Source organism: Dunckerocampus dactyliophorus, chromosome 5, assembly GCF_027744805.1.
Source record: "Dunckerocampus dactyliophorus isolate RoL2022-P2 chromosome 5, RoL_Ddac_1.1, whole genome shotgun sequence".
Classification (NCBI taxonomy): domain Eukaryota; kingdom Metazoa; phylum Chordata; class Actinopteri; order Syngnathiformes; family Syngnathidae; genus Dunckerocampus; species Dunckerocampus dactyliophorus.
In genome coordinates this window covers 20,731,706-20,745,812 of record NC_072823.1, presented here as the reverse complement: position 1 = coordinate 20,745,812, position 14,107 = coordinate 20,731,706, and the positions used below count along the sequence as shown (strand labels likewise).

Below are 14,107 nucleotides of genomic sequence, written 5' to 3'. Positions count from 1 at the left end.
AACCTCTGCGCCACCGCGGCTTGTGTGCGACTAACCCCAGGATGGCATGACATCTTTGACGAGTGTCCCCACTGTATGACCTCCGACCTAAGATCCTGGGGAACGAATAGTCTTCCCGGTGGGCATCCCTGAGGCCGTTCCATACTGCTGGTAGCCTCCGAAACCCTCTTCTCCACCTCCCACTGGACTGCCCCCAACACCCGAGCCACAGGTATTATAGTCTCTGGTGCAGCCTCCTCCTCCGTGGTCCCAAAAGTCCTGGACAGCGCGTCGGGCTTAATATTGCGGGAACCGGGTCTGTAGGTGATGGAGAAGTCGAATCTGGTGAGAAAGAGGGACCACCGGGCCTGACGGGCATTGAGTCTTTGAGCAGTTCTAATGTAAGCAAGGTTCTTGTGATCGGTTATGACCATGAACGGAAGAGCTGCGCCTTCCAACCAATGACGCCACTCCCGCAGCGCGAGAACGATGGCCAGCAGCTCTCTATTTCCCACATCATAATTACCCTCTGCTTTCGTGAGGCGACGCGAGAAGAATGCACACGGGTGGAGCTTTTGGTCGACTGGGGACCGCTGCGACAGGACGGCTCCCACTCCCGTATCCGATGCGTCGACCTCAACTAGGAACTGTAAAGCAGGATCAGGGTAAATTAACACCGGTGCCGTAGTAAAGAATCTCTTAAGTTGAGTAAACGCCTCCTCCGCCTTGGGGTTCCATACAAATGGTACTTTGGAAGATGTAAGCATGGTCAGGGGTTGGACTTTGCTGCTAAAGTTACGAATAAATCGTCTATAAAAATTTGCAAAGCCCAGAAACCTCTGCAAATGCTTCCTTGTTGTCGGAGTCGGCCATTCGACCACCGCCTGGATTTTAGCGGGATCGGCACGTATCTGACCCTTCTCCACAATATACCCCAGGAAGGACACGGAGGTGGTGTGAAATTCGCATTTCTCTGCCTTGACATATAACCGGTTCTCTAGAAGTCGCTGGAGGACGAGCCGGACGTGACGGGTATGTTCCTGTAGGTTCCTAGAGAAAATGAGAATGTCATCCAGATAGACAAAGCAAATACGATTAATCATGTCTCTTAGCACATCGTTAATTAAGTTTTGAAAAACCGCTGGGGCGTTAGTAAGTCCAAATGGCATCACCAAATACTCGAAGTGCCCCATAGGTGTATTGAAGGCTGTCTTCCACTCATCTCCCCTCTTTATGCGTACCAAGTGATATGCGTTCCGTAAATCTAATTTGGAGAATATTTGCGCGGAATGCAAAGCGGAGAAGGCGGAGTCCATAAGTGGGAGAGAATACCGGTTGCGGAGAGTGATACTGTTGAGCCCCCTATAGTCGATACAAGGCCTAAGTGACTTATCCTTCTTAGCTACAAAGAAAAATCCCGCCCCCAACGGGGAAGATGACGGGCGAATAAATCCGGAAGCGAGCGAGGAGGAAATATAGTCCTTGAGGGCTTGCAGTTCAGGAGCCGAAACATTATATAGTTTGGCATTGGGCAGGCTAGCATCAGGTAGCAGCTCAATCGCACAGTCGTAAGGGCGATGCGGGGGAAGAGTTTGAGCGCTGTCCTTACTAAACACTTGCTTAAGATCATGATAGATCTTGGGTACCCCAGCTAGCTCAATCCTCTCCTCGACAACGTGGGCAACGGGGGTCTCGGTGACAGCAGAACGCAAACAGTTAGCGTGACAAAAGGGGCTCCAGTTATTAATACACATTCTGTTCCAATCGATCGAAGGGTTGTGTAATTTTAGCCACGTGAGACCAAGAACAACCGGGGCGGAACGAGACGGAATTAAATAGAAACGGATACTCTCAAAATGATTACCCGACAACCGGAGTGATAGGGGTTCGGTTTGGTGAGACACCGCCGCCAAGAGACGCCCATCCAAGGATAGTACCTCCTTAGGGGAGGGTAGTTCAACTAGCTTCAGATTGCAAGATTTAGCAAAATTAGGGTCCAAAAAACAGTCATCAGAACCAGAGTCAATGAGTACAGTCACTGGGATATTATTCCCCCCTCCCATGATAGTTCCATGGACCTGTAGTCTGTGTGGGGGTGTGCAAGACTGAAAAGGAGTGGCATTGGTCTTATACTCACTATCCCTAAGCGCAGGACGATCCCCAACCTTGGGTTGATCGATCCCTGATACCGATGTGAGGCTCTCGGCCGATCCCAAGGTCGATCCCCGCCTCTGTCCAGGTCTAGCAGGGCATCGTTGGAGCCGGTGATCTGGATCGCCGCAATACAGGCATAATTCCATCTTGAGGCGGCGGGTCCTTTCTGCTTGCGTAAGACGGCGAGCTCCCAGCTGCATTGGGGTCTCAGTGGGTGTCGAGTCGGTCTCCATCGGCAGGTGCCGGGCGGGTCTCCTCTCCATCGGCGGGGTTGATACGGGTCGCGGAGTAAACGGACGGGTATCGATCCTCCTCTCTTCCGCGTGCTCCTTTGCTCGGTCCCTGATACGATTATCCAATCTAATAGCTAGATCTATGAGTTCGTCCAATGACACAGAGTAGTCCTTGGCCACTAATTCGTCCTTTATGCGAGGATTTAGAGCCCTACGAAAAATGTCCCGAAGAACGGCAGTATCGGTGTAGCCGCTCTCGACAGCCATGACCCGGAAGTCAATAGCGAAATCCGCCACCGTGCGTCCCCTCTGTTTCAGTTCTAGTAATCGACCCCCGGCCTCTCTACCATGCACCGGGTGGTGAAATACTCGTCTCATTTCTGCCAGAAATGTCTGCATAGAGGTGCGCGTGGCAGGAACTGACTTGCCAATGGCCATAGCCCATGTAGCTGCTCTGCCGGTAAGTAAGCTCATAATAAAGGCTATACGTGCTGGGTCCGAGCCGTAAGTAGTTGGCTGTTGATCAAACACCAGCGAACATTGGTGCAAAAACTGTTCACATGACTGTGACTCACCCGAAAAACGAGGAGGGTGAGGAATACTAGGTTCCCGTCCTGAGTTAGTAATCAGTGTCGATAATGAGGCAGGAGTGGAGGTAATCACTGCAGCTGTGCCTGCCTCGTCCTCCTGCAGCAGGTGTGCACATACCCTTGCTAGACGTTGATCCATGCTGTCGACCGCTAGGGTGAGTGCGGAAACGGTGTCCGTGAGGTCACGCAGCCTCTTCTCATGGTCGCTGACCAGCTGTCCGTGATGAGACAGAGCGCTGCGGAAGTGGTCCAATCCTGCGGGCTCCATTGTGGCCAGATTGTTCTGTCACAAGTGGGAGTCGCCACTTGTAAAAAGGGGCGGAACCCAACGCAAGGAGTCAGACCAAAAATGGAAACAAAAGGTATTTAATAACATAAAGTGTCTCGAGCGGGAAAAGTACAACACAAGGGAAAGTCACAAAACAAAGTAGAAAAACACAAAACACTGCCAGCAGAAGGCTGACAGGAATAACTAGAATGCAACTAAGAAATACTGCAGGCAAACCTGAGCTGGAACAATAACTAGTGTACAGGAAATAGTACTGAGCAGAGGGACAAGGGTGAGCCAGAAAGCGGGGAACAGGTAAGGAGCCGGACGAAGCGGAACAGGTAGCAAGGAGTACAATCTGGCACTGGCTTCTCGTTGCCGCTGGGTATATAAAGGGTGCTTGATGAGATTGTCAGCAGGTGTGTGCTGGGAACTCCACCCACACCGGCTGAAGCTGCACAGAGAGCAAACAGACACAAGGCGGCAGCAGAGCGACAAACACCATCGTAACATCTATAGTGTTGGTAATTTCTTGGTTATTTCGATTAATGCTATGGAAGTTGTAATAATTGCTCTGTATCCATATTGGCTGTCCATGTGTTATTCATTCTTATTTACTGTATAAATACAGTATGTCTTACCTGTTGTTGAATAACTTTTCAATGATTTTAGAAAATTGTAGCAATAAAGAAAACGGTTGGTAGTTAGTGAGTGTATGTCTATCTCCAGTTTTGAAAATCGGTAATACTTTAGCTATTTTCATTTTGTTTGAAAGTATACCAGTCTGAAATGATAAGTTACTGATGTGCAACAATGGTTCCCGAATCTCATTAATGAGCTTTTTTATGGTTTCCATTTTGATTCCATTATATTACGTTGATGTTTTTGCTTTACATTTATTGATAATATAATTTTTTTTTTAAAATCAGTGAGGAACATGGATTTGGGATTCCTGCCTATACATTAATTGCCTTCTTTGTAATTTGTAAATGTTGTAATTTGTAAAAGTAATTTGGGATATTTTCTTCCAGATTTGGTCCAATATTTACAGTACTTATTGAACTTTTCAAGTACATATCATGTCAAGTTCAAATCCTCGTTTTTGGCATTTCTATTTATAAAATATTGAGACTAACCCGCTTTCTTGAATCCATTCCTTATGATACTGTTTAAAATGCCACATGTTGCTCTAATGTTGTTTTTATTATTGTCTAATAGTTTGCTATCTTACACAGGCAAATATTCAATAGTAAAATATATTTTAACTTGTTTTTATACGTGTTATAAGTCCACCAAATATCACCATTTGAGTTGTCAATCCATTGTCACAATTAATGCCAAAAGCCTTAGGTGAAAAAGTTTAAAACATATACTAAAATCTAGGGATGAGCAAGTACACCACTATCTGTATCTGTATCTGTATCTGTATCTGTATCTGTATCTGTATCTGTTCACCCATCTAAATTATGTGTATCCGTAGCTGTACTCGGGGTGGGCGGAGCATAAACTGGAAGTGGGCGTGGTTTAACTAAACAATAACAATCACATCTGCTGTGTGGAACTTAACTGCCAACATATGCCACGGAAACTATCTTGCGGGGGTAGCACGTTAAAAAGCTTTAATACAGCATTTGAAGAACAAACACTTCACGGTGTATGGTGAGTTTTCGAGGCTCACGGTGTGATAATCAGTCAAATGGCAGCTAATGCAGCCATGTGCCATGTCATTCTATTCATTTCTATTAAAATAGTCCCCCTGGTCAACTGTCCTTCCGGGTCTTCAACTGAAGAACATAAGACCAATGGGCTTTTCTTTAAAGCAGAACAAGACAATGAGAATAATATTATAATAATGATGATAATCATTTAAAAAAATGGTGTGATTTATTTAAAACAAAAGAATATGGCTCTCAATGTGGTGTGTTCGTGCTTGCTTGTGTGCGTGTGTGTGTGTGTGTGTGTGTGCATGTGGAAAAAAAACGTCCCAGAGAATTGCAATGTCAATATTAAGCAGGAATATTTTTTTTGCAGAATCTTGCAGCCCTAACTGCACTAGAGCACCTTTGAAAAGTCTTATATACTGCACATTTGTACAGGCTAAACTGCATTTGCTGCATTATTACCATTTGATTAAATCTGATTCCAATATGCACTGCAAAAAACTAAAAAAATACAATGTTGCCAATCTTTGAAATCTAGATTCCATGAAAAGGATCAACATGCCCCTTTTTTCTACAGCCTGTGTCATCTAAACCTTGAACTGCTGAATCAGGCATGGCAAGTCCACTGTTCAAAATAAACATTTGGTCACAAATACAGCTTATGGTCACAGAGGCCTTTGAAATGTTTGAATGACCCATATGTCAAGATGACTTTCACCAATCTGTGGCTCTGTGTGCCCACATTACTAACTTTATGAGGCAGCCAACAGAAAATCTGAAGTTTACAGTGATTTTGAAGAGAAGGGAGTCCTTGACTGGTGCTTATGTTTAACAGGGGAGGGGCTTTAAAGGCATCTGTTCAAATATAAATAAGGTACTACGCATATAGAATGTGGCGCACTTGGGAACGATCCGGATCAAACCTCTGTGAAGCCATGGCCAAACGCTGGAGTGCCACCTCTTTAGTGGCACTCACACTGCTATGGTGCTTCTCTGGGACCAAGGTAGAAGCTTGGCTGCAGAATTCATCTTTTGGACAACCATATAATTTACCAATGGCCGACAAAAAAAACAACCAACAAAATCCGTCAAGTCAAAATCCTCATCCACCGTCTCAAAATCCTTCATGGCAATATCTTCCTAGTGATGATATGCCAGGCAACCCTGATTATTTCTTAATGCCTCCGACATCTTACAATCCTCCAAGGTCAAAAAAATTCCAAACACTGCAGCGTAAACTGTCACCAGATCTCCCGAGGATGAACACTGATGGAGTGTCATATGGCTCATCGATGAACCCAAAGCTCCCACCTCCTCCATCACAGCAGAATCTTTTCTCCATCTTCCCACCTATCGCCCCTAATCTCCAATCACCGCAGAAGCCCCAAGGCATCTTACCACCGAGAGTCCCTCAGCCTCCAGTACAGCAAAATCCTCCAGGAGTTTTAGCACCTGTCGGCCAACGTCCTCCATCACAGCAGAATCCTCCAGTTGTCTTGCCGCCTGTTGGTTCATATCTTCTACTACCAAAGAATCCTTCACGCCCTCCACTACAGAAGAATCCTTCATTCTCACCACAACACGGTGGCCCTTCTCATCTACTGGCCAAAAAGAAAGGAGTTCCTCGAGGCTTTGCTGATCAGTCAGATCAGAACCCTCAATCCAGAAGACAGCAAAACCAACAAACGCCATTCCAAACACTTGTCCCTTACGATCCCGGCATGCAGAGCTGTTATGTGGCAGACACCCAAAGAGTCCCATGTGGAAGTCATGGTATCTCTGCTGCTGGGTGTGAATCTATTAGCTGTTGCCATGATGGCAGACAGTGCTACTTTGGAAAATCTGGTGAGTTTATTTTTGTTTTTTTTACTTCATAGAGCTATCTAAGAGATGTTGCTCAATTTTCTGCATAACTAGCTTGATTTGAGGGAATAGGTAGTACTATATTTAGATGGTTGACATTCAAATTGTCAATCCACATTAGCTTGCTGGTCTTTTTTGAGACATAAAGGTGTCTAGTGCTAGCTTGACCCAATCATTCATTTTGTCTGTGTTCTTCTAGTGACTGTCCAGTGCACCAAGGATGGCCAGTTCATTGTGGTCGTGGCCAGAGATGCCACTATGCCCAGAATTGACCTGGAGACCATTTCTATGTTGGGAGATGGTCAAGACTGCACACATGTGGATTCCAATTCTGCCTTTGTCATCTACCAGTTCCCTGTGACTGCATGCGGCACCGTCATTTTGGTTAGACTTTATTTTTCAAGTTTACAACAACAACAGTGACTGGATGTGGGTATTTACATTGTCACAACTTGCAGGAGGAGGCGGGTGTCATCGTCTATGAGAACAGGATGACTTCCTTGTATGAAGTGGGAGTTGGGCCTCTGGGCGCTATAACCAGGGACAGCAGCTATGAGTAAGGGATTTTCTGAAGTGGAGCAAACTGAATTCTCTCTAACAATTCACCTAATGCCACTTTGTTCTTTAAGTTTACTCTTCCAGTGTAGATACACAGGCGTTTCCGTTGAGGCTATGATTGTAGAACTTCAACCGGCAGGTCATCCTCTCTCAGTGGCAGTTCTGGGTCCCATTCGTGTGGAGCTGAGGTTGGCCAATGGACAATGTTTTTCCAAGGGCTGTGTTGAAGGTACACACACACACACACACACGCACAGACACACACACACACACACACACACACACACACACACACACACACACACACACACTCCTGGCAACCTGCTTTGTTTGAGAACGTGGTCAATCTGCCCTCACAGAGAATGTCGCCTATAGCTCTTTCTATACGGATGGAGACTATCCTGTGAACAAAATCTTGAGGGATCCTGTTTACGTGGAGGTTCAACTCATGGAAAGAACAGATCCCAACCTTGTCCTCACCCTCGGTCGCTGTTGGACCACCACCAGTGCAAACCCTCACAGTTTGCCTCAGTGGGATATTCTGATTGACGGGTAACATAAAAAATTACTTCTAGCAAAGTTGACATTACTTTGGTATAGGGCTGTCAAAAAATAGTGCGTTAACAGTGGTAACTAATTTATTTAATTAATTACACTTCATTTTTTTGTGTAATTAATGCATGTGCACCAGAGCAAGTATGCCTCTCTGTTATGACGGCAGACAGAAGCACAGTGAAGCGTCCCCACACAGTCACAGTGTCTGACGCTCTTTTATGACTTCATTCTGACCCGAACCCATCAACAGCAGTACAATTCCAACACCATATACTGTATGTACAGTATCTCCAACTCACACACGTCTCTAGTTTGTTCACCCTGGGAATGACACTTCCTCATTCTCATTGCAAGAAGTAACATTCGTGGGCAACCCGAACATCACAAAAACAGCTATATAATGTATGTGTGTGTGTGTGTGTGTGTGTGTGTGTGTAAATAAACAGGAAGATAAAGAAAAACATGAAGTAATTTGTTAATTGTTAATTCGGATGTACAATTTGCTACATTTAAGTATGCTGGAAAATACACTGAAAACAAGTACATTTACGTGATGTCTTTGAACGCAACTCCTCATTGCTCATAATAACATGGTTTAAAGTGTGATTCAAATGTTCTGCTACTATAAAAGAGACTAGTGTTAGACAAATACAATAGATAAATAGATTTTTAGACTTGTGTATCTTTTAGCTTGATTGACATATTCAGTTCATTTGGAGCTGTTAATACATACAAATATACAGTATATAATCCCATCGTGTCATTTATCTTTCTGTTAATTACATTTTAATTAAATTGTAATTAATGACTTAATTAATCAATTAAAATTTCAGACATAGTCGCTAATGGTGATTAATCATGATTAATTAATTGATTTTAAAATCTGTGACGAATCTGACACATTTAATCATTTGACAGCCCTACTTTGATATCTTGGTTACTGATATTGCCATGTAAGATATGTGATTCCAGTTTCTTAAATTAGCATTCAACCACTGCATATTGTTGAAGATAGGCTGGATAAACTCTCAAAACTCTTGAAAGTTGACAAAGTTGTCTTTACCCGCTTGTCTCTTTCCAGGTGTCCAAACAGGGATGATCGCTACATGACCACCCTGGTTCCAGTTGGTCCAGACTCTGGTCTGGTCTTCCTAAGTCACTACAAGCGCTTCATTTTCAAAATGTTTACTTTTGTGGACCCCAGCTCTCTAGTACCACAAAAGGAACATGTAATGCACACGATCCACATAGGAATATCATAGAAAACTGCGTAAACAACATGTCTACACCACTTGTTTTCTTGGTCCAGGTCTACATTCACTGCAGCACATCGGTATGCGACGCAGCTGCTGGCTATGCCTGTCAGCCAATGTGCTTCAGGACAAGTAAGGAATTCACAAGCAATATGCAAAATGTCTGAAGAACGCGCACTCGTGATTCTAACCACGTTTGCATACCTGTTTGTGTGTCCAGAGAGAGATTTGAAGTCTATTCTCCAGAACAAGAAGGGCTCAAAGGTTGTGGTGTCTTCCGGACCTCTGCTCATGAACAACTCCTGAAGAGGAAAAGGAAGAGATTCCATTTGGAGAACCTTTATTAAAGCATTTGGAATGTGAATATTGTTATGTTATTAGTGGTGTGGAATGAAAATGTTGTGTATAGCACTGTAATGTCTACAAAGAACACTGGAGCCAAAAGTAGTGTGGGCTTGCCATGTAACTTGAAGAGAAATGTGTATTACTTTAGACTCTTAGATGTCATTGTAAGAGGCTTCAAGAAGTAACCACTGTGGAAGCAGCACAATTTAACTCCAGTGCACCACAATATCGAAAATAAATCCTTTCTTTACATTTAAACTGTGCTTTATGCTGTTTTTCTCTAACACAGGAAGTATGATGTTAATGGTTTAATTCATTTTGAACAATTCCACATGTCCAAAAAGGAGTAGCAGGAAGAAGCAAAGCTTATTTAATCCTACCCCCTCTCCTTTCACATCAATTGCTAATGCATTTGTTTGCTTCCTGCATTCAACATGTAGCCTACCCTTTACCAATTCTGAAAAAACATAAGAAAAATCATAATTATTCATACTCAAAAGAACATTCATAATAAATACATTTTAATAGCTGACAGAAACATTGATCAATGATGAGTGAGTACAGTAACATAGTATTATTATTATTATTATTATTAACATTATTAGAAACATTATCATGACATGGTGTGTATTCTCAATACAGCACTGATGCACAGACAATATAATATTTTTGAGTTTGGAAAATAAAAAAAGATGATGCAACTACAAACACTTCTAATGTTATTGATTATTTATTATTGTTACTATAATACAGATTGACTTTAATCACCTACTTTATAGCACACATGCTCAATGGTTAGAGACTCTCTCCATCTAATGAATGGGGGGGGACGATAATAATAATAATAGCTGAAACCAAAGTGGAAAGAGGTTGGGTTGTTAATGGTAACGGTTTAGTTGATTTCAAACATGCTTCATAATGTTACATTGATCACATGTTTACAGTTACACAATTCAGCATGTGAAATGAATATAGAAAGAAGCGCATCTTACTTAATGATACGCTTGTTCACTTTTAGTGTCACCATTTTCTAATAAAAGAAAAAAGAATAGAGAATGTGCTGCAATGGAGAGATACTGTAGCTTATGCAGTGATGGAAACAAAGGATGAAAGAAAATGTGTTGAAAAAATTAAATACAATTAATAAGCAAATTTGAGAATAAAAAGAAAAAAACTGACTAGCTTGTGGAATGTTAAAGGAAAACAAAGATGTTAAAATAAGAATGAAATGAAAATGTAATAAGAATAATGAAATAAGAATAAATAGAACCAGAAAAGCACTTGGAGAGCGCAGACCTCCGCCAAGTGCCATTGTCCCCCCCATGTAGCATATAGCATTCACACCAAAATAATAATCCTACATTTTTTGGATCAGTATGATATTTTGTAGAACCAATTGGAAACCTGTTGGAACCTGTATTTTCTTTCCAAGTGCTGACCATTTATTTTACCATTTCGCTTATGTGAAAGAATCCTTCAAAAAATCCAGACAGTGATCCGGATCACCTGCAAAATTTAATCAGTTCTTCCATATCCCATTTCCAACAATTCCTGAAAATTTCACCCAAATCTATTCAGAACTTTTCAAGTTATTTGGTACACAAACAAACAAACAGATAAACGCCAGCAAAAACATAACCGTCGGCTTGCACTTGTTCTTTTGAAGTGCGCTTGGCGGAGATAATGAATGCTATAATAGATACTGGAGTAAGAATTTGACAAAAATACGCAATTCATAAATAAATGGTGGCTACAGATTAAGCAGTGCTGAAGGAAGGCAAAGAAAGAAGGAATGGTGTTGAAAACCCCCCATAAGCAAATAGGAGGAAAACACAAAAAAACACACACACAGTACATATAGCTTGTGCAGGATTAAAGAAAAAGAATAAATAAAAATGTTAAACATAAACTCAAAATAAAAAAAAGATATTAATGAGCAAAATAAAATATGAATAAATAGAAAATAAATAAATATTATTAGTATCATCATACTTTTTCTATTACTGGTACCCTCCCCAGGTGGAATGACAATAAATGTAATAAATAATGCCTCACTCGTTAAGTTAATCCATTTAACATTCAGCGAGTTGACATCTGATGACAGTGTGAAGTCCAAGTTTTGTTTAACTTTTGAGGCAAATTTTCCTTGTAATTTTGGAAGAATTGAGGTTCATGCAGGTTCACGGCCGAGACCAGAGGTCTTGGGCTCCAAAAGGTTGGTGACCACTGCTCTACACCAATGACTGCCTCAGCATCTCACGCCACCACAACATATCTCAAATACTCAGACAATACAGCCATTCTTGCACTTCTTTCTAACAACCAATCCACCTCGGACATTCAAAAGAGAAGCCAACAAAGGCTGTCAGCCATTCGCAAACTTAAAGGACTAAATGATGCAGCCCACCTCCTGTTGTTACTCTATCCAAGCATCATTCAACCCATCCTTCTGTACTGTTCCACATTACCACACCCACACTGTGCTTTCTATCACCAACCGCGCCAAATTCACATGCATCACAAACACTGCTGTTTCACTGCTGTTTCCCCACACCCTACCTCACAAAATTAAACAGGTCCATCTTTGCCATAGCAAACAACAACTGCACCGATACCTCATCCCACTACCTTCGGGGAGAAGATACAGAACACTTTAGTCCAGGAGGGCCCATCTTGGGAAAAGCCTGATCCCTGCAGCCATAGCTGTCCTGAATAGCAGGCCCCGCTGATCTGTTTGTTTGGCCTGTTAGTGTATTGTCACTACTGTCATGTTGATTGTATGCTGTCACTGGTATGTGATGTGCATTGTTGTCTTTTTCTGAAATGTACAGTCAGGGAAGACAAATTTCCCCCATGGGGACTAATAAATCGAATCTAATCTAATCTTGACCATGTCAATGACAATGAGGGTATTCTGTGAAGCAAGTTTCGTGGGTTAGCGAGCTGTGCTGAGTGGAAAGCCAGACTTGCCTGTTCAGCAAAGGTAGCTCTCTTTTAAAGCAGCTGTATCACCATGGTGACTGTTGGGCTAAACTTAGTTATGTCCAGGCTTTTGTCTTAAAATCGGCTATGAAAGCTCATTCGGAGATGGCGTCAGTATTTATATACATCCTAAAAAAACCTAAGATGAAAAACAGAGCGTTCCCTGATGATATTATCCATCTATACGTGAGATAGATTTTCAGCCAAGGGAATACGCTAGATATTCTCACATGAGAAAGAGGAATAAAATGGAATATGAAATATGAATAATTAGGCCATTGTTAGCAGAAGTAAATGTCACAGCAGTCCTTGCATGAGTACTCAACACTGCCACCTAGTGGTCACAACAAGAAGAGAGATGAGATATAACAAGAAGACATATTTCAAAGATGAAAAAAGTAAGTTGTTGTTCCAATTTATTTATTTTTTAAATGTATAAGTGTTAAAATGTCAAAGTTGAGCGTTGATAAATGAAAAGACGATTAGTGTATAATTTCGTATGATAAATCAGTGTTAACTTGCGCATTACATGCTCAGCATTATTCTGTCAGCAGTCCTCCTTCGCTCTATTGGCGGCGACAGTGTTGCTTTTAGCAGTCATAATCTTTTGGGAACTCCTCATAACGCTCCATAATAATTACTCACTCATTTTTTGTGATATACACCAGCCGGGATGGCTACATTGTTAGAAGAATAGTAGAATAATATGATGTCAAACGCCTCCTATTATGTGAACGCGCACTTAGCACAAAGTTCACAAAGTAGCACAAAGTTAGAACCGCTGTTGCAGTACTGTTTGATTCTGTTTGGGGAACTTAGGTTTTGTTGAGCATCTTGAGCACAAGGCCTGGGTTGGTTGAGCCACTTTCGCAGAATACCCCCAATATCTGTCCAGTCACATAAATAACACTAAAATTTATCTGTCCATTCAAATACACAAAACATCTGTTTCCCCATTAAAATACACACAAAATGTAAACATGGTTGTCTAGCCTCATACACAGTAATTTAAAAATCAATTCATTTACCTGCACACATAATGCAAACATCTGTCTATCCATTCAAACACAAAATAATGTAAGCATGCCTGTCCACTCCCGCATGCAAATCCACACACTTAATATAGAATTATATATTTAATAAATATGTCTTTAATAATAAATTAATGAAATAAAAATGTCTGTCCACCTGTCTGTCTGTTCAAAAACAGAATTTAAACATATATTGTATGTCCACTCTCATACACAAGTAAGGCAAACATGTCTATTTACATCCAGACTGTAAACATCTTTCCATTCGCACACTCACAATGCAAAAATGTATCTGTATTCAAATATATACACAATGTTACTATATTTGTTCACTCCCACTCACACGTAATCTGTCCATTAACATTAATGCAGGCATACACACATAAATCACTAAAAAACACTAAAAACCGTTATATTTTTGCCATCATTTCAAAGTAGTTAGGATTTATTATTTTCATAAACTTTACGAAAAAATGTTAGAGTGACTTCTTTTTGCACTAAAACCAAATGAGTCATCCTATCAGCTGGCTCCTTTTGTCCAGGTTGAATGGTCATCTTGCGGCCAACATGTCGAGCTGACCAGCTGGTCAGTGTCCATGGTCACCCCTGCACAGAGCACTCATACCCAGGGCAAA

At 41.8% G+C, this 14,107-nt stretch overlaps 2 protein-coding genes across 3 annotated transcripts in view; one reads left to right on the top strand and one right to left on the bottom strand.

The window, feature by feature from the left end:
- The window catches only part of LOC129181056 (uncharacterized), a 50,786-nt gene that overhangs the window by 22,622 nt on the left and 14,057 nt on the right, over positions 1-14,107 (bottom strand). For both annotated transcript variants that reach the window (XM_054775714.1, XM_054775713.1), the window contains one exon: positions 9,319-9,416. The gene's annotated coding sequence lies outside the window, so the exon portion shown is untranslated. The remainder of the gene's footprint in view (positions 1-9,318; positions 9,417-14,107) is intronic.
- On the top strand, positions 4,803-9,650 carry LOC129181057 (zona pellucida sperm-binding protein 4-like). The gene is made up of 8 exons (XM_054775715.1): positions 4,803-6,730; positions 6,948-7,132; positions 7,207-7,304; positions 7,378-7,535; positions 7,666-7,858; positions 8,943-9,090; positions 9,171-9,246; positions 9,335-9,650. Exons 1-8 carry the CDS (start codon positions 5,776-5,778, stop codon positions 9,418-9,420), a joined length of 1,899 nt encoding a protein of 632 aa, XP_054631690.1. The 5' UTR covers positions 4,803-5,775; the 3' UTR covers positions 9,421-9,650.